The 19313-nt window shown below is 48.0% G+C and overlaps 1 protein-coding gene across 1 annotated transcript; it reads left to right on the forward strand.

Moving 5' to 3' along the window:
* The first annotated feature begins 12328 nt into the window (after positions 1–12328).
* Positions 12329–16898, forward strand: DBX1 (developing brain homeobox 1). Its single transcript, XM_027115192.1, has 4 exons — positions 12329–12695; positions 13342–13443; positions 15360–15562; positions 15982–16898. Exons 1-4 carry the CDS (start codon positions 12329–12331, stop codon positions 16345–16347), a joined length of 1038 nt encoding a protein of 345 aa, XP_026970993.1. The 3' UTR covers positions 16348–16898.
* The last annotated feature ends 2415 nt before the right edge of the window (positions 16899–19313 follow it).

A 19313-nucleotide genomic window follows, 5' to 3' on the forward strand; every position in this document is an offset into this window, starting at 1 on the left:
AGAACTAACAGGCAGTATACCATACACATATCAGGAGCAGGCTGGAATCCACAAACACAAGCTGGAACCCCACAGGAACAGACTGAAATCCTTGTCAGTCTCTACTGCCTCTGACCTTGTTGGTGTGAATGTCCTGCAAAAGCCAACACCCTCCTTCAGCGGGGTAAACACAGGAGTCAGAGAAGCTGGGGCAAGTGGAGGACCAGCTGCCTCACACCAGTGACATAAGCCAGCTGGTCAGGGACAAACCAGTCACTGCTTACTTCCACCCTCCAAATCTCTCAAGCCTGTTTAGCTGTCCACCCTAACGGGAGTCATGCTGCACTGGAAATTCTGAGAAAGAGTTCAGCCTAGCCAGGCTGACACAATGCAAAGCCAACCTGGTTCTGTTGTTAAATTTCCCTAAGTTTCTGTATCTCCTCCTGTAGGTAAGTGGGGATAATAATAGTATCTACCTCATGAGGCTGTTTTGAGGATTACTGTAAATCATGCCTGGAAAATATTTAACACAGTACCAGGCTTATAGTAAGTTCTCAATAAAGCTAACTATCATTATCATTGCTGTTGCTATTATTATTGGTTTAAATGTCCTTCACTGACATTTTAAAAGGAAATCAGGTATAGGATTAGGGTATTTAGTTTCTTGAGAGGAAAGGGTACTAAGTTTCTTATGTGTCTAAATATAAGCCAGTCACTGTTCTAGGCAATAAATAAACATTTTTCATAGTCTTTTAGGGTAAGTTTTATTATTACCATTTTAGATGAGGCAGTTGAAAAAACTAAGGGACAGAGAGGTTAAGTAACTGGGCCCAAAGTCACACAGCTAGTGAGTGACAACGTGTGCTCTCTCTTTATACAGTAAGTTGCCTACATACGAACGAGTTCCGTTCCGAGAGCATGTTCCAATTTTTCGTAAGTCCAACAAAGTTAGCTTAGGTACCCAACTAACACAATTGGCTATATAGTACTGTACTGTAATAGGTTTATAATACTTTTCACACAAATAATACATAAAAAAGAAAAGAGCCCGCAAGCCACAGCTACTGAGCCCACGTGCTGCAACAACTGAAGCCCACGCGCCTAGAGCCCGTGATCCGCAACAAGAGAAGCCATCACAACGAGAAGCCCGCGCACCGCAACGAAGAGTAGACACCGCTCACCGCAACTAGAGAGAGCCCGAGTGCAGCAACGAAGACCCAATGCAGCCAAAAATTAAAAAATAAAATAAAAAATAAAAAGACTTTATAAAAAAACAGAAAAATAAAGAAAACATTTTTAATCTTACAGTACAGTACCTTGAAAAGTACAGTAGTACAGCACAACAGCTGGCATACAAGGACTGGCACTGAGTGAACAGGCAAGAAGAGTTACTGACTGGAGGAGGGAGAGGAGGTGGGAGATGGCAGAGCTGAAGGATCGTAAGCAATTAGGAGGCAGAGGGCAAGCTGCAGTTTCACTCACGTCAGATGTTGATGGAACACACGTTCGCATCTTTGAAAGTTTGCAACTTTAAGGTTTGTATTGTAGGGGACTTACTGTATATGTATAAATATAGATATATTGCCAAGAAGAAAAAAATGCAGGGTGATTAAAACTGGGTGAAGAGAAAGTAGCATTTAAACTGCAGTTTGAAGGATGAGCAGGAGTTAACCAAATGAAGCAAGCAGAGAGAAGAGCATACGCAAAGGTATACTGGTGAGAAAGAGCCCGGCATCTTAGAGGAAGAGAGAAGAGATGGGAGACAGGACTGTGGTAGAGGAGGGGGAGCGGGAGGGGCTGGCAGGGGCCGTTCCTACTTCATCCTAAGTGGAATGAGAAGATCCAAGATGGCACAAGCTCTGTCTGTTTTGTTCACTCCAGTGTTCCGAGACCTAGAACAGTGCCTGCTGGCACACGGTAGGACCTCAATCAATATTTGTTGATTGAAGGAGAGGATGGGGCAATAAGGACTGACTTATGTTTTAAAATCTCTAGTTGCTGTGAAGTATGCATCTGGCCTCTCTCTGGTTCCTTCTAGTAACTTAGAACTCATTACTTACTTTCTTTCTCTTGGCAGCCCTGCGAGTACTTGAATATGACAGTCATATTCCTCTAGGTTTCCATTTCCCCAGGCCAAGAGATTCAGTTCACATTCAGGAACTCTAGTCAACGCTGTCCAAAGAACTTCTGCAGTGATGGAAATGTTCTATATCTATGCCGTCCAATATGGTAGCCACTAGCCCCATGTGGTTACTGAGCACTTGAATTGTGGCTAATGTGACTGAGGAGTTAGATTTTAATGTTTATTTAAATTTTAAATTTTAATTTTTATTTAAATTATTTACATTTTATTTATTTAACTACTTTGAATTTGAATAGTTCCATGTGACTAGTGGCTACTGCATTGGAGAGTGCAGCTCTAGTTCTACATTCTGACTTTTTTTCTGATAATAAATTGGATATCTCTGCATTTTCTCTGTGAGTCTTGCTTTCTTTAACTTCCTCTCCACCATAATTAACCAATTCTGATACCCATGCCTGTGTTGGCTTTCTGTCTCACGTCAACCGATTTAGTACCTAAGACCTAAGGATTAGCTGGCAGGCACCAGTTTTCAGAGCTGCAATATTTTGCTTTCTGGACCACAGAATAATTCTTAGTGATGAGTTCATTAACATATATATTTATACAAATATATTTATGTATGTATATAAACATGTATACAAAACACATATTTATACCCCCTAAGTGAGGGCTGGGTGGGGATCTGCCAGTGGATTCATTATTTACACTGTGAAAATTAAATATTTACTTAATTTAATGCTGTGAGACCAAGAGTTAGTGTATATGCGTTAATCTGAGCTTGGTTCCTGTGCTATGGAATTTGACCCTCTGTTAAACATATTTAGTCAACTAAGCATATTCACCAGTAATATCTAATAATGACCAACAATGTCAACAGACCTCATCACCTAATCATTCAAATCAGCAAAGAGGACTGCCCTAGGAGATACAGATGAAGATCAGACAGTCTTTTGACAAAATCTGGGAGCCTTCCCATCTGGTTACCATCTAGAGAACCAAACAGTATAAAACAAAGAGCTAATAATGATAAGACTTTAGAAGAGGTTAGAAGAGAGATCAATAAACTAAATACACTGAATTTCAAAGCAGGAAAGGTCCTTTGAAATGAGGCAGCAAAGTGCTCCCAAACTTGAAGGTTTTATCACTCTGCACACATTCTCTGAATGCATGCTACGTGCCAGGCATTAGGACACAGAGCCAAAGGACACGGTGCCTACCCTTAAGAAGTTCATGGTCTACAGGGGAAACAAACATGTAAATTATTCCAGTAGGTACAGTTGCCAGCAAATAAAAATTCAGAATATCCAGTAAAATTTGAATTTGTGATAAACAATGAGTAATGTCTTTAGTCTAAGTATATCCCACACAGTATTTGGGACATACTTATACTAAAATAATATTTGTTTGTTTGAAATTCAGATGTAACTGTGCATCCAGTATTTTTATCTGGCAACTCTAAACACAGCGTAATAAATGCACTATTAAAGGTGAGTGTTAGGTACGACAAGAAAATACCCAACAGACAGACCTCACAGTACATGTCAAAGAAGGATCACAAAGGAGGAGAGGCTCAAGCCAAATCTTTCCCAAGCAATGGAAGTCAGCCAGGTGAAAAGAATCCAAAGGATCAGTGTGCACAAAGGCACTGGGGTTTGAGAGAGCGGGGCATAATTAGGGAAGCGCATGTAGTGCAACAGGGGTAGAATAAGTAATAAGCAGAATTTCAATAACTGTCTGGGGGAAGAGCCAAAGTCAGAACCCAGAATAATGTTACCATCTAAGGGCTGAGCAGAGAAAAGAGAGTTCACAAACTGAGCAAGAAGGAACAGTCTGAGGAGGAAAAAGAAAACCATGAAGCCCAGAAGGGAGAGGTCCACAGTGACAAATGCTGTAGGCAGGCCACATAGAATTAGAGAAGATCACTGACTCTGCAAACAGGGATGGCATCAATGACACTAACAAACCCATCTCAGTGGAATGTGGTGGCAGCAGGTTGAGAAAGGTCATGAAGGTGGCAGGAATAGGAGAAAGCAAGGTTAGACGCTGCTTTTCAAAAAAGTCTGGTTGTGAAAGAAGTACCATGCTTCGACCTGGACAAACAGGGAACTTGTGTGGGCCCTGAACTTCAGAAAGGGCCCCAGCCTGGCTCCCCTCCAGCTCCACCCATGTCCATGTGGCCAAAGGGACGTGCTCACCTAGAGCCCATATTCTCCCTTTTAGGCTCTGGAATTCTTTACCCAAGTGGAACCAAGCCTGTTTTCAAAGACTACATAAGCCTCTCCTAGGTCTATCTTCCCATGAGTAGACAATGTCACTAGTGTGCCCATCCCTACACCTGAGGCATGCCCATCCCTAAACCTCTGGCTGTTTGGAGAGGGTGCAGGGGATATGGATGGACCTTGGATAAGTGGACCAGGTGTCCACACTCTTGGATGCATGGCCCTTCATGATGTAGAATGGAGTCAGAGTGGGAAGTGGAGTAGGGTGGGCCACACACTTCCATCTATAGTTTTGTCTCAGGCCTCACAAAAGTTAGAGAAAGTCTGTAAAAAGATGCAGTTAGAAATGGACATAAGGTCAAGAGATGGTCCTTTTGATATGAGCACAGTTTGAAAGAACCTGTGATGAAGGGGGTATTGAAGCTATAGACAGAGAGGACAATGAAAAACAAGGTCCCTTTATCAGTCAGGAGTTCAGCAGCAAATATTTCCAATGAAGGAACGAAGCACAGGTGAGGTTAAGGGAATAAACAAGGAATGTTAATGCACCCAAAGACTAGCAAAAGTGGAAAGCTATAATATCGCAGGGCCCAGTGAGCTTGGGAGCTGCAGCTACAGCTATTCACAGAAATGCAACAAAGCAAGAAGGGAGTGTGAGGGGGCTTCCCTGGTGGCGCAGTCGTTGAGAGTCCGCCTGCCAATGCAGGGGATGTGGGTTCGAGCCCTGGTCTGGGAGGATCCCACATGCTGCGGAGCAGCTAAGCCGACGAAGAGTAGCCCCGGCGCACCGCAGCTAGAGAAAGCCCACGCACAGCAATGAAGACCCAATGCAGCCAAAAATAAATGGATAAAATAAATAAATGTTAAAAAAAGAAGGGAGTGAGAGGAAGAAATACCCCAACGTTTCTCTCCTCCTATCCTTGAGTTGGTGCCATTGCCTCCCACTAACTGAAGCAAAGCAGAAGAAACCAGCCAGCAGGGTATGCTGGTGTCCATGCATTTCCCTAGATGCATTTGCTAGTCTCTTAGGACAAAAGAAGGGGGAGAAGGAGTAGGAGGTGGATTTGGAAGGGCAAACAGAGATTAAATAACTAACACTGTCCCCAGGGAGGCAGGGGAGGACCTGACTCGGTGGAGATGTGAATAGAATGGAGAGTGAGTGGGCATGGAAGGAAATGTAAGGCCTTTCTGTCTGAAGACTATCTTTCTCTCTGCAGTTAGAGGGAAAAGCTGATGGTGGAGGAGGGTGAGCAGGCTAGGGAATGCTTTGATTTTCCTCCTGTAGACAGCAGCTGGCAGTTAGCCTTAAGGCCATTGTGCAGTATAGGTAACACCCTAAGATAAGGCTATTTCCCCCAACCCCTTCCGCATGTAAGAGGAATGTCACATTCTCTCGTGCCTCCCTCTTGCTTCCCTATGCTGACTAAGCAGAACTGCAGAGCAGGCAAAAGTCTTGGGGGACTTTTCCTTCTCTCTTTCCTGCAATAACCTCTAAACCCATCTCAGCCTCAGGCAAAACAAACCTTCAGCAACTTAGAGCCCCATACACATCAGAATACTTCTCTCTCAAGTACTGACTCATGGTTCCAAACAGCCTCTCTCTCTGATAGGTCCCTCCTCTGACCAAATCAAGACTCACTTCCTGTTAGAAGAAAAATAATTTTTAAAATGAATTTTTACTACATTATAAAGAACTAACAGTCTTACCTCTAATCCTCCCATGAGTATCTGGATTAGAAAAATACCTCTTTGTCCCAAAAGCGCAATCTCTACATTTCAAAGATGAGCTGAAGAATTTGGAACATTTAGCCTCGGAGGCTCCCTCCCCCCTCCAGCCCCCACCTTCTGTAACCAACTGGCCCTAGATCTAAAATGACTCCTCTTCCTCCTATGTTTGAAAACATGCCATCTGGTTTTTTTAACATGAAAAAGGAGAAGGTGAAGCAAGATTCTGGTCTGGGAAACAGACTCTCAGTCCATAGGCAGAAGTCTTTTTCCCTTGTGGGTTCTTAAACGTTGGACAAGATTAAGGTTTAATATCGAGACAGCAAGCTCCCCAGAGACAGCTTGAAAGACTGGTATAAATCTGGCAGCACCGACTTCGCACAGCCACTGCACATCAACAAGACCAGTCTTCTCAGAGTCCTCTATTCTTGAAGTGTGGGTGGCGGTCGTAGGTGGTGGCGTCCATTTCTCCGGGATCTGCCACCCAACTCGCAGGGTTGCTGACTCCCTGTAGGGCCGCCTCCACCCCAACGCAAACCCAGCCTCTGAGAGGCACCTGCTCCCCATCCCGGAGTCCTTGGGGACTGCAAAGGTGGAACAGATATTTCCCTTTTCTCCCTCCCACCATCGACGAAAGCCGGCTCTTTCAGGTCCAGAGAAAGATCTTATATGGTTTCCCACTCAGCGCCTCTCAAAGATTCTGGGACAGGAAACCAATAGTTTCAGCTTGAGACGAGAGGAAGGGGAAAAAAGCTGGGGCGGGGGCAGGTGAGGAAGGGGTTCATGGGGGGAGAGGGGGGCGGGGAGCGCAAGGAGTAATTAAAGAGGTTGAAAAGCAACTCCCAGGACCAGGGGAGCGAGGTAGGGAGCAACACCACCTGTTTTACACCTGGCATCAGGCCACACCTCTTTGCAGGACCAGGACTGAAGAGAAGTCCAACGCAGGGAAGGATGCGGGGCGGGATGCTGGGTGGGATGCGAGGGCCTGGCACCTAAGGGCTCCTAGTGGATCTTGAGACCCGAGGAGCAGAAGCCCAGTCGATCTGCACTGAAGCCTCCAGCTTACGCCACGCTTCTTCCCTCCACTCAGGGCTCGCCCCTAGTACCCGGAAATGCAGTCCTTCAGGTCCTCCAGGTGGAGGCCAGACGCTGGGAGCTGCTGGGTTGGGACCCGCAGTGGGGTGACAAAGAGCAGAGAATTTTTAAACCTTAGAAGGTCAGACCTGAAAGGGCCCTTAGAGAGCTTTCTAGGGCCCCAGTCCCTTGTTTCCCACACAGGGACCCTGAGGCCTGGGAAACAAGGACTTTCCCCAAAGACACACAGTAAAGTGAAATGGATCCAAATGTGAGTTAAAAGGATATTTAACACTGCAGTCTGCAGAGAGCCGGCTAATCAAGGAAACGCAAAGGCAATTTACTTTTGGGAGGTGGGGGGACATCAGCTTTGAAAAGGAGCATTATAAAATTAATTTCCGAGACAAGGAGGTGGGAGTGATGGAGAGAAAAAGCACTCAAGGCTCGGCTCACCAGAATTTAATTTTGATTATCTTGAATGGGCTCAGATCGCCTTTGCCAACATCTCACGGTGCTAATATCACTGGGCGGCAGGGCCCAAGCAGCCAGTTAAAGTAAACTCCCACCAAGCCGGGCCTGCGCACAGCACTGCTCTAAAGACACCCTCTTTCTTCGGGTTAAAAAAAGAAAAAAAAAAAAAAAAAACACAAAAAACCCACCAAAAAACACAACACACAGTTAACCACCTGTCAGGGCTGAGGACACAATGAGGCGCTTCGCAAAAGCGCTTTCCATGCATGCGTAATATATTTGTTCAGCCATTCACTTAATGAAGCTGCTAAATGTGACGCGAGACAATGGTCAAGTTAATCTATTTAGTAAAATGTTTTCGGGACTTTCAGGCTACGTTAAGGAGGGGAGCTTTCGGCGACATTTTCATTTAAATGCGCTCATCTCCCCTCTTAGGCTGCACAAGGGGGTTCAGGCAATCTATGTGAATATAATTTCTTATAAATGTGTCTTTAATGGGTTTAATTCACCCTTGCCAGCTGTTTTGGGGGCTATTTTGTAAGAGCAAAACAAACGTTTCAGGCTTGGAAAGCTAGTTAAAATTAGTTTCGGTCAGCAAGGCCAAGCTATATTTCCTGCAAACCATCTGCTTGATTGGCACAATAGAAGGATTTTCAAGGAAAAAGGGGGCAGTGAGTGTGAAAGGAATGAGCGGTGCGGGGAGATGCTAGAAAGGGCTGGGGCGGCCGGTAGCTCCCTGTGGCCTATTCTGAAGGTGAACCCCTTAGAGGTGTCTTAATAGAGCGGCTCGCCTAAAGAGCTAGGGCTGTAGGAAAGCTCTTACAGCCCGAGCCTCGCCGCCCTCCTCCTTTGCCTCGCGCATCAGCTCCCTCTTTTTCCCTGGGACAGCAGAAGCCAGGAGGCGGGTGCTAATTCCGACGCCACCGCCACCCCGCAGCCTGCCAGACTTGCAAAGCATTCTCTGTTGGTAGCTCCGGTCGGGAGCGCCACGGCCTGCGGGTTTGAACCCTTGCAAAGTGCGACCCTGGGGTCCCAGTCTTCCCGAATTTACGTTCGTTGTCGTTTCGGAGGGCGAGGAATATATCAAGCCACTCTCTACTTTTCGGGCACTTCGTCTCCCCACGGGCGGCCTGCACTTACCCGGGGCAGGCGCTCACGCCTCGACCCACACTGGAGAGGGTGAGCCACGGCCAGACCCCGGCGCATCGGGCAGGGACGCGCCAGCTATCCAAGGCCCCGGGGGCGTGGCGGGGGGAAGAAAGCCCAGACGGATTCCGGAGCCCTTCCTGCCTTCCCAGGGAGGCTCCGGCAGCTTTGGCCTCGAAGGCCCCGGGAGCCTCGGCTGTCTCTACTGAGGCCTTCCCCCAGCGAGCAGCGGCGCCCGCGGCACAGGCGAGGATCTTCACCCCAACCGGCGCCTCCGATACTCTTTTCCCCTCCCGTCTTTTTTTCCCCTGAAAGAGAAACAGACAGAAAGCCCCGCTCTGGGAGAGAGGACGCTAGTGACTTCTCTGAAATAAACTTGAAGATAACGACATTACAATGAATGGCAGGGCGCACAAAACCCCAAGGGCTCAGGTCAAACGGCATTAGTCACAGGTCTTAGCCGCAGCCGCCGGCTGCGCAGCCCCTTAGGCTATGGCGGAGTTTGAAAAGACGCGTTCAAGGAAATCACTTAAAAGTAAGATCCTTTCGTCAGATTTCTTGCTTCCTTAGGATTTATTTTGCCTTTTCACGGGCCGCCAGCCCTCGCCCCCGCCTTCACTCTTCCCCTTGGAAAAAGGAAAAAAGGCTATGGAGACGAACCGCTGGAGGCCAAGAACACGTGGATCGCAGCAAGGGGTTGACCCACCTTCCAAAAAATGTCAGGCCCCCCTTTTAAAAGAAGAGACATTAGCAGCAGTTAGTCTAGAGTGAGGCAGAATGGCCGGTGTGTGTGTGTGTGTGTGTGTGTGTGTGTGTGTGTGTGTGTGTGTGTGTGTGTGTGTGTGTGTGTGTGTGTAAGTGTGGGAACCAAGGAGCGTGTCAATTGTCAAGATAGTAACTGTAAAAACTACACCCAGGGGGCTTCCCTGGTGGCACAGTGGTTGAGAGTCTGCCTGCCGATGCAAGGGACACGGGTTTGTGCCCCGGTCCGGGAAGATCCCACATGCTGCAGAGCGGCTGGGCCCGTGAGCCATGGCCGCTGAGCCTGTGCGTCCAGAGCCTGTGCTCCACAACGGGAGAGGCCACAACAGTGAGAGGCCCGTGTACCGCAAAAAACAAAAACAAAACAAAACAAAAAACCACACCCAGGGAGATACCTCAGCTGGAGAGGAGGTCTAGGGAAGGAGGGGCAGGGGGGTCAGGAAGGCCTTAGACTGGCTTTGAGTCCTTACCGCGCCTCAATACAAAGCCCTGCAAATGTAGGCTCTATCTTCCAGTAGACTGCAGTCAAATGCTATAGTGCTGAGCTACACTTCCTTGATGAGAAACCCAACACCTCTAGTCCGAGTTTTCCTCCTTCCGGGAACTGGCAATGGCTCCTGACAGGGGAGTAGGGGAGCAAGGAGGGAGGGAATGAAGAGGGGAAAAAGAAGAGAAAGAGGGAGAGAATGCAAAAACCAGAGCTGGTCCTCCTGCTTCCAGAAAGCAGTTGGTGGGGAGGGGTGATAGCGAATGAAAACGCTGTGGCAAAATTAGAGCTCAGGTGTTCAAATACTTTCGACTTTTTCTCCCCTATTCTATGGCAAAGCTTCAAAAAGAGGAACATTTGAAGTTCTCCGAAGATCTGTCTCTTTCGTTTCCAGGGGACTCCAGTTAACTTGAGCAACGCATTTCCCATATTTAAATAGCCACTTATTTAACAGTTGTTCTTTCCTTAGTGGTTTTCCAGGGCCTGCTGCCCAGAATGCCTCCATAAACAGTCTTGGGCTCAGAAACTCCGTACTTGCGTCATGTTGGAGCATTAATTCGGCTCCAGAGCCCGACCTAAATAACTTTTTAATCTGAATCAAGGGAGAGCTTTAGCGGGCTCCATTTCTGGTTTAATGTGATATAAATCACAGATGCACTTTTATTGAATGGTTAAAGCAGCGACATGGAGATCATCAACACAAAACGCCCTGAACAAAACCATCGAGAGAAATAAAGCTGGTTAATAAGATTTTTGAGAAAGCTTTGTGTTAAAAAGCAAAAAAGGAAAACCAGCTGAAGGTGACAGTTAGTTCATGGTTAATAGGATCAGGGCGGCCTGGCGGGCTGCACACTTCTCTTTGGGGAGGTTCAGCCACACTAAAGAAATGAATGGGACGTTTTACACATCTGTTATCTAGCCGAGCCGAGAAACGGAATTGAGGCTCAGCGCCACCCCAGCCCCAACCCAGCAGAAAACACAGTACTGTCTACAGGAAGATTCTCATTTGAGGCACCAAATTAAGAATCGTCTTTCCTCATGTGGACCAACATTTCTGGGAACCGCGTCCTTCGTGCTGTTTTCATGTGTTTGTACATTGCAGTTAATGAAGAAGCAGCAAAACTTTGGCCGGGTTAAGCGCCCACAATGGGTAGGACTCTCTCAGGACAAATCCCAACCTTTGCTGCTGTGGTTTTAAAAGTCCAGGCTGTGAGTTTCTACTGAAACTGCCGAGGGCTTGTAGAGGTTAGGAAAGAGCCAGCAGAGCCCCCACAGTGTCCGGGTGTCCTTGTCTGAGGCAGCCTCCAGCAGAGGTAAGCCCTTGGGAATGGAATCTGGCTACCTTGCCCCTTTTCGATGCTGCTCTCTGATCCTCCCCCGGGTGAACTGCCGTTCGTTCCTCAGTGACACTTATAAAGATACGTCGCTGAAAATCGTTTTCTAAGTTGCTGGGAGTCTGCAGGAGGGTCATATTACTATTCAGGTACCCACTAACTCTCTCAATCTCAATTAGTTTCCCAACATGAAATAACTCAAATCAAGACCTCCACCCTCCAACCCTAGGGACGCACATCCAATAGCCCCAAAGCATCAATTTCAAGTCTCCCTGGGTTGTTAGAACGGCACTCCCCTACCCCACATTTATTTAACCCACCCATCACATCTGCTTTATGCCTCAGCTGGAGTAATGTATAGGGCAGAGACCGAAGAGGGAGTATATTTTCATGTTCACTGACTTGAAATTTTCCATTGCCCTCCCCACAAGGGGGGAGGATTATTTTACTGATTGCCTGGAGATGAATTTCTATGAATATTTATTGATTTATTTTCCAGGCTCAGCAGGGGAGCTGCAAATAAATTTAGTGCATTCTTTAAATAATTCCTTTTCTATGAGGCAAGATGTCATCTGAAACTTCTAAATAGGCATTTAATTAGCCCGGGTGTTGCTTCCGAACAAAAACTCCCGGCGAGAGCTTTGGGGGAGCACTGTATTGCAAAGAGGCGGTCGATACGCAGAATTGATGCGCGCCAGCCTTTGTTGCCAGCCCATTGTGCGGGCCATGCTTATGAAGACTAATCCAATCATAAATTGCACCCCTGCGCCAATCAGCGCGCCCAGAGCCTCCAGCGAATGAAGCTCGAGTGGAGAACTTTGTTGAACTTCATTGTCAGAGCTGTCACTTTTCAAAACGCTTTAACGGGCGGGCCACTATAAAACCATCACCTCAACGGGAGGACCGCGGAGGACTCGCAGACACCCAAGTGGGATCGTTACTAGAAGACGTTTGCTAAGCCCAAGAGAGAGGGCGGGAGGGGCGGGAAGCCCAGCATTTACCCTCTGGCCACTGGAAGAAGGGTTTTTCCGCCCGCCCCTCGCCTAACATGATGTTCCCCGGCCTCCTCGCGCCCCCAGCCGGGTACCCCAGCCTCTTGCGCCCCACGCCCACCTTAACATTGCCCCAGTCCCTGCAGTCGGCATTTTCCGGCCACTCGAGCTTCCTGGTGGAGGATCTGATCCGCATCAGCCGACCCCCAGCCTACCTGCCCCGCAGCGTGCCCACCGCCAGCATGTCGCCCCCTAGGCAGGGGGCCCCTGCGGCTCTCACAGACACAGGGGCCTCGGACCTGGGCTCCCCGGGTCCAGGCAGCCGGCGGGGCGGCTCACCACAGACGGCCGTCTCCCCTGCCAGCGAGCCCACGTTTCTGAAGTTTGGAGTGAACGCCATCCTTTCTTCGGCGCCCAGAACTGGTAAGTGAAAGCAAAACGCTAAGGGGCCGGTCTAGATGCAGAGTCCTTATGGCCTCAGTTTCCCATACGCAGCGGGTACCCACGCTCACAGCAGTGCACACACGTACGCAAGATCCCCGAGGCCCCACTGTCAAGCAATGTGAGACTTAGGTTCAGACGATTCCCGGGAAGCCTCCAGGTTCGCCCCACCCTCAGAATGAATTTGAACACCTACAGTCCGAGCGCGCACAGTTCCCTGGCGCAGTGAAATTGCGCGCACGCCCCTGGACGTCTGTGTTTCTGTCCTTGAGCTTCTGAAAGCCAGTTTTTTTTTTTAACCCAAGACAATATATTTACTAGCTTAGCAAGTATTATCGGTCTGCAATTCTTTTCTCCCCCTCCCCACCAGTTCTTCTATCTCGTTAGTGCCTAGGATGACATGGGGGGGGGGCCTCTGAGGACTATTGGGGGAGGGGGTTCCACAGATAGAGACAGTGTTAGGGAAAGGTTTACTTTACTGTGTCAGTACACTGAGTAAGATGCCTCTGAAACCAGCCGAAAGGTTAATCATGTCGTGTATTCACTGTGCTGTACAATAATCATGTACTTAATCAAATTCCCTTTCTGTCTCCCTCCTTCTGTTCCTCCTTTCCTCACTCTCTCCCAGAAACATCCCCCGCCTTGCTCCAGAGTGTCCCTCCCAAGACCTTCGCCTTTCCCTACTTTGAAGGCTCCTTCCAGCCTTTCATCAGATCTTCTTATTTCCCAGGTAGGTCTCATCCCCCTTCCTTCCAGGAGGCTGGGCGTCGCCCCAGCCCCACTCCGTCGCTCCCTGCCCCGAAGCCATATTTCTCCGTCCACCTCACGGGGTTACGCTCCGGTTCAGAGGTTGCAAGGCGTACAACATTCACGAATCCGTCGCGCCAATTTGATGCCCTATTTAGCACAAGCAGTGACTGCTTGACACTTTGCACCAATTCCCTGCTCTACAAATTAGCAGGAATTGTCATGGTCCAAATTTGAGGCGGTTCCCTTCCCGGCGAGGAGCTGTTGGCATCCCTTCACGCCGCCGTTTTCCCACAGAGTCAGTGCACTTGGCCACGATTCCCCACAAAGGTTTCAGCACCATGACCAATTGGTCAGCTCCTCCGGGCAGCCACACACAGACCAACCCTCGCCCCTCCAAGCCGCGGAGAGACACCTACCAGCCGGGGCTAATTTCTCTTTAACACTCATTCAGGGCTTCAGGCTTTTCACAAGACCACATGGGGTGCCCTCTTGTGTGGGATGCCTGGGGTCGCCCAGGGGGAGGGGGACTAGATCCTCCCACAACCCCAACCTTCTATTTCCTACCTTATTTCCCAAACTCTCATACCGTCCCCCCATCGCCATACCGTTTTAAAGATCCTAGAGCTCGTAAATTAAGTCGGAGGGAAGCCCATAATTGGGTCCCAGTTTAAAGGAGAAACACCTTAAACAGGTTCCAGGACGTTTTCATCCTGGAATCCCAGTGGTGGCTCAAACTATGGCTCAAAAACTCTGCAGCTGGTCAAGATTAAGGAGACAGGAACTCTTATAAAGGGAAGAGAGACTGGGCATGGTCGGTGGGGGATGGGTAGAACCTCGACAGCACTTCCAAATATCAGCGGAAGAAACAAGCAATTGATTTTTGAAAGGGGGAGAGAGAATTCACCCCCCCACCACCACCATTCATGCTACTGCTGATAATGGAATTTGCTCCCTTTCTCCCCCATCTCAATGCTGTAACAAAAACAACCCGAGCTTTATAAATAGCTTTTCATGTCCATTTAATGAAAATGATTCGGGGAAGAGAAGCCTCTGCCATCAGTATTCTCCCAATGGTCTTGGCCTGCAGTTGTGTTTAGTTTGAAAGTGTAAATCTCTTTTGTCCCAGTAATATATGGCTTTCGCTGCTTGTCCTCAGTCTTTTTCTGTTAGTTCATTACTACACAATTACCATTCACGCTTCATTAGAGTCTCTGTTTCTTTTGGATTTTTTTTCTCCCTTAAAGCGAAACTCTCCCCCCTTTTATCATGCCAATACCCATTGGGAAGCGGTCAATGTGCTAATTAGCTGCCACTTTTCATGTATTCTGGCCGAATTCTTTACGTTTTGTGGGGGAGGGGAGGAAAGATTAATATAAAAAAAGATGAATACTGATTGGATTTTTCAAAACATAAAACATCCAAAGCGGATTTTCTCCTCTCTATCAAATCAGTAAATCACCTCATTTTCATCTAAAGAATGCAAAAGCCACAAACGTGTTAAAAGCTTAGGGGGGAACCCAGTGGCTGGCTACTTTATTTTTTACAATTTACTTTTTTCTTCAGCTATATTAGCTGATGCACGCAAGTTAGTTTCCCTGAGATCGTTGAATGGAAAAACGAAATAGGCTATTGTGGGGGGTCTTTTCTGTGTTTCCGTGGTTTTACCTAATCCGGGTTTGCACGGTTGAAAGGGAAAGTTATTTGGGCAGAAAGCGCCTTTCACTCTCGCAGGTTTGTGGGTTCGTAGCCTATTCTCCAGGCGGAGAAAAAGGAGAGCTTTAAAGAGATGAAGGGATCAGAGAGAAAAACCTAAGGAGGCCGCAATGGTGGGGCGGACGCCACCGGCCCGGGCGGGCCACCGCCCACTCACTCACCTCGCACCCCTGGCCTCCGCAGCGTCCTCCAGCGTCGTGCCCATCCCGGGGACCTTCTCCTGGCCACTGGCCGCTCGCGGCAAGCCTCGTAGGGGCATGCTGCGTCGAGCCGTGTTCTCCGACGTGCAGCGCAAGGCGCTGGAGAAGATGTTCCAGAAACAGAAGTACATCAGCAAGCCCGACCGCAAGAAGCTGGCGTCCAAGCTGGGCTTGAAAGACTCACAGGTGAGGGCAGTCTCCCCAGAGCCCCTCCCCCCACGCATCGTACGAACGGGAAGGTTCTCTGAAACCGCCTAGGTCCCATTGTACAGACGCGGTAAGGTCTAGAGAGGGAGTAAGTGCACGAGCCAGCTTCGCGGAGGCTTCTCGCGATAGCCCGCTACTCTCCCCACCCCGTCTCTCCCGAGCCCAGCGTCTCCCCACCCCCGCCCACCTGGGCCAGGTGCCGGAAGAAAGGGCGAGAGGTGCGTGCAGCTGAGCTGGTGGGGGTAGGGTAAGGGCCACTTCCGGTCCGAACTCACTTTACCGGGTGGGGAGCCGGCAAAGAGAGGAAGAACAGGGCTTCCTTCCCACCGGCTTGGGGCGGTGGCGGGGGTTCTGCGCTAACCGCTGCTTCTCCCCTGCTCTCACCCCTCTCGCCCCAGGTGAAAATCTGGTTCCAGAACCGACGCATGAAGTGGCGGAACTCCAAGGAGCGCGAGCTCCTGTCTAGCGGGGGCTGCCGCGAGCAGACCCTTCCCACCAAACTCAATCCGCACCCGGACCTCAGCGACGTGGGCCAGAAGGGTCCCGGGGACGACGACGACGAGGAGGACGAGGGCCCGGGCAGCCTCCGCCACCGCCTGGTCTATCATCACCCGTCCCCCGACCCTCGGCACCTGCGGGACCCGCGCCTGGAAGGGCCGCTGCCCCACTCGCCCGCGCACTCTGGCAGCCCCGACAAACCTTCGGACTTCTCCGACTCCGAAGAGGATGAGGAGGCTGAGGAGGAGGAGATCACCGTGTCTTAGAAGCCCTCCCGCGCCCGGGGTACCGATTATAAGTGCTTTGAAATTGAAGAGGTGGGATTCGGTGCGTGTTCACTTGCCCCCGCTGCGCAGACGCTGCCGCTCCCCGCTGTAGAACTGTCGCGTCGTCGAGGGCACCCTGGCCCCTTCCATTGCCCCCCAACGACATTCCCTTGCCCCACACCACCTACCAACAGCCCTCTCCGCATAAGTTAAATTTAGGTCTTGGTCCCAGCCTTAACTTTGCCGCGAGGGCCCGTTTAGCTTCCTTATTGCAAGATATTTTCAACACAGTGGGGTGTTCACTCTCCCAGCCCGGGTTTAGCTGTGAGCCAGGCCTTGCTGGTCTACAGCAGCAACAACCCTATAAGGTAAGAAACCTTTTCTGAAGTAGGAAACCGAGATACGAGTCACAACATCAAGCATATAACTTCAAGACCCCTGACTTCCTAGATCCCTCCACCTCCCCACCTTAGGTAGCAAGGGCCTCTTGCCCAACTCCAGACACTGGTAACCCAGTCTTCCCGTAGCAATGCCCTTAGAAAGCTCAAGAATTTCAAAAAAGAAAAAAAAAAAAAATCTACCCGTGCCTTCTGGTCTAAGGTACCACATAAATATTGAGTCTTTTCTATGTGTCATATTCCAAACGCTCTCTGGGCAAAGAAGTGAGTTCTCTAAATGGGAGGAAGAGTCGGCCTCTATTTCGAGTGTGTGTTTTAAAGACTTTTCTTTACTATTTCTGCATGCATAGTATATGCACCAAGCACTCTACCTTGTGCCCTTTTATTATTTCTGGGGAGGTTTCACTGAGCACTGGGCATGATGTGAACAGAGAGAGACCCACAAGCCTCTTTGATTTTTTTTTCATAGAACTTTGCTGTCTTTGCACAGCTTTTGTGAACTGTACACTATTTTGTACACTTGTATGGATATTTTATACCAAGTTTATTGTGAATGATATAAAGGACTGACTAGATTTCCTTCTCTCTTTTCTTGCAATGGTTTTTAAACTTTAAAAAGGTAGCTGTTTAATTGAGTAACTTATAAAAAAATACTTATTTTGTATTTTTACCATGTACAGATTTTTATATATGTATATATGTATCAAATGAACAAATGCCAAATAAAAAGTAGGATGCACACAATGATCAAGTGTTATCCCTAACTTACAGAATGTTAGAGCTGTTCTAGTGCAAGGAATGGAGCTATTCTAATCCAAGTGCTGCTGGAATTTACAGAAGGTATGCTCATATTCAAGAGAGGAAGGCACTTGTCTAAAGCACCCACCTAGTTAGAGGACAAGCTAGAACTAGAACCCATCTCTGACTCTCGGGCCAGTGCCTTTTCTGCTTCCCTGTACCATAAAATAGCCAATTTTACTATGGTTACAAGTAAAATAGCTCCAGTCAAGTGATGTCAACAAGTTGAGTCTGTGATGATCCTTCTCCCCTACTCTAAGGACTGAAATGATGGACTAGAAGACAACAATGAAAGTCAGTTTAAGTGGTTCAACTTTGCAATGGTTTTTCTTTCCCTCCTTGAGGGAGGGAAGCTCAAAGGTGGTTTTGACTTCTGTGTGTGAACTGATTTTAATAGGAATGACATCTACAGGCAGGACTTGGGAGCCCAGATACAGACTCTGGGGCTTCCCAGTGAAACTAAAGTTCTTTAAAGACTAACTTTCAGCAAAAATGATTTATTTAACCAGCAACCAGTAAAGAACATCAGCTTAGAACCCTGGCAAGGGCTCTGTGCTCTTTGAGAGACTGATCTCTGCCACATCAGGCACATAACATCTGTTTATTGTCCTAACCCATACCCCAACAGCCGGGGAAAAAAAGCTGTTAAGCTTACATTTCAATAGTTTGCGTCATATTTGAAATTTGAATATATTCTATTCTCAACTCTCTCTGTTCAAATAACACAAGCCCTCTCCATGCTAAGGTCCTGATATCCTGCCCTCCTGGGCCCATTCCTGACACTGGCAATCACTGTTTTCATTGTCATGGGAATTTGGGGGGAAAATTCTCTTAATTATCACAGTTATCTTAATTCAAGAAATCTCCCACATTTCCCCCTCAGTATATATGAAAGTGTTAGCATGGTGTCCTGCATATGGTAGGCATACAATCTTTCAGACAGGAAACCTCTCTGCCCTGAGTGATTCAGGCTATTTTCTCCTTCCCTCTGCTGTTGCCCAGAGAGATAACCAGAGATGGAATCCTGGCCAGAAATGGCCCACATTTCCCTCTCTGCCAGCTCAAGCCTGCAGTTATTACTTAGAGTCGAGAACTATTTTCAGGCATGGGGATGGATTTGTGTCTACATCAAAGTACTCTAGTGGCACACCCGTGTGCGTTGCAGCATTATTTACAATAGCCAAGAGATATTCATGTTCACATCATTCCCATTATTCACAATAGCTTCCGCAACCCAAATGTCCATCGATGGGTGAATAGATAAAGTGGTATACACACACGATGGAATATTATTCCACCTTAAAAAGGAAAGAAATCCTGTCACATGTTATCCTGTCAACATGAATAAACTTTGAGGACATATGCTAAGTGAAATAAGCTAGTAATAAAAAGGCAAATACTATATGATTGCAATTATATGAGGTATCTAACGTAGTCAAACTCATAGAAACAGAAAGTAGAATTGCAGTTGCCAAGGGCTGGGGTCACAGGGAAATAGGGGGTTGCTCAATGGGTGCAGAATTTCAGTAATATTTCAGTATTGGAAAAATAACTCGCATGTTAGCAGATTTAAAAATCCAGCAATGGTCAAAATTATGGCAGGCAAGTAAAAAAATCTGAGGTAAGCTATATATATATATATATATATATATATATTTTTTTTTTTTTTTCCTTTGCCATACCACACGGTGCGGCTTGCAGGATCTCAATTCCCTAACCAGGGATTGAACCCAGGCCATGGCAGTGAAAGCCCGGAATCTTAACCACTAG

Source organism: Aethalodelphis obliquidens, unplaced genomic scaffold (assembly GCF_003676395.1).
Source record: "Aethalodelphis obliquidens isolate GAN/ISIS:26980383/991018 unplaced genomic scaffold, ASM367639v1 scaffold14, whole genome shotgun sequence".
NCBI classification, from domain to species: domain Eukaryota; kingdom Metazoa; phylum Chordata; class Mammalia; order Artiodactyla; family Delphinidae; genus Aethalodelphis; species Aethalodelphis obliquidens.

Bases quoted from the DNA above. Each gene is read 5' to 3' on its own strand.
- DBX1 (XM_027115192.1), top strand. From the start codon at position 12,329: ATGATGTTCCCCGGCCTCCTCGCGCCCCCAGCCGGGTACCCCAGCCTC. The intron at 12,696-13,341 runs GTAAGTGAAAGC...ACTCTCTCCCAG, and splicing joins TTCTTCGGCGCCCAGAACTG to AAACATCCCCCGCCTTGCTC. The intron at 13,444-15,359 runs GTAGGTCTCATC...TGGCCTCCGCAG, and splicing joins CAGATCTTCTTATTTCCCAG to CGTCCTCCAGCGTCGTGCCC.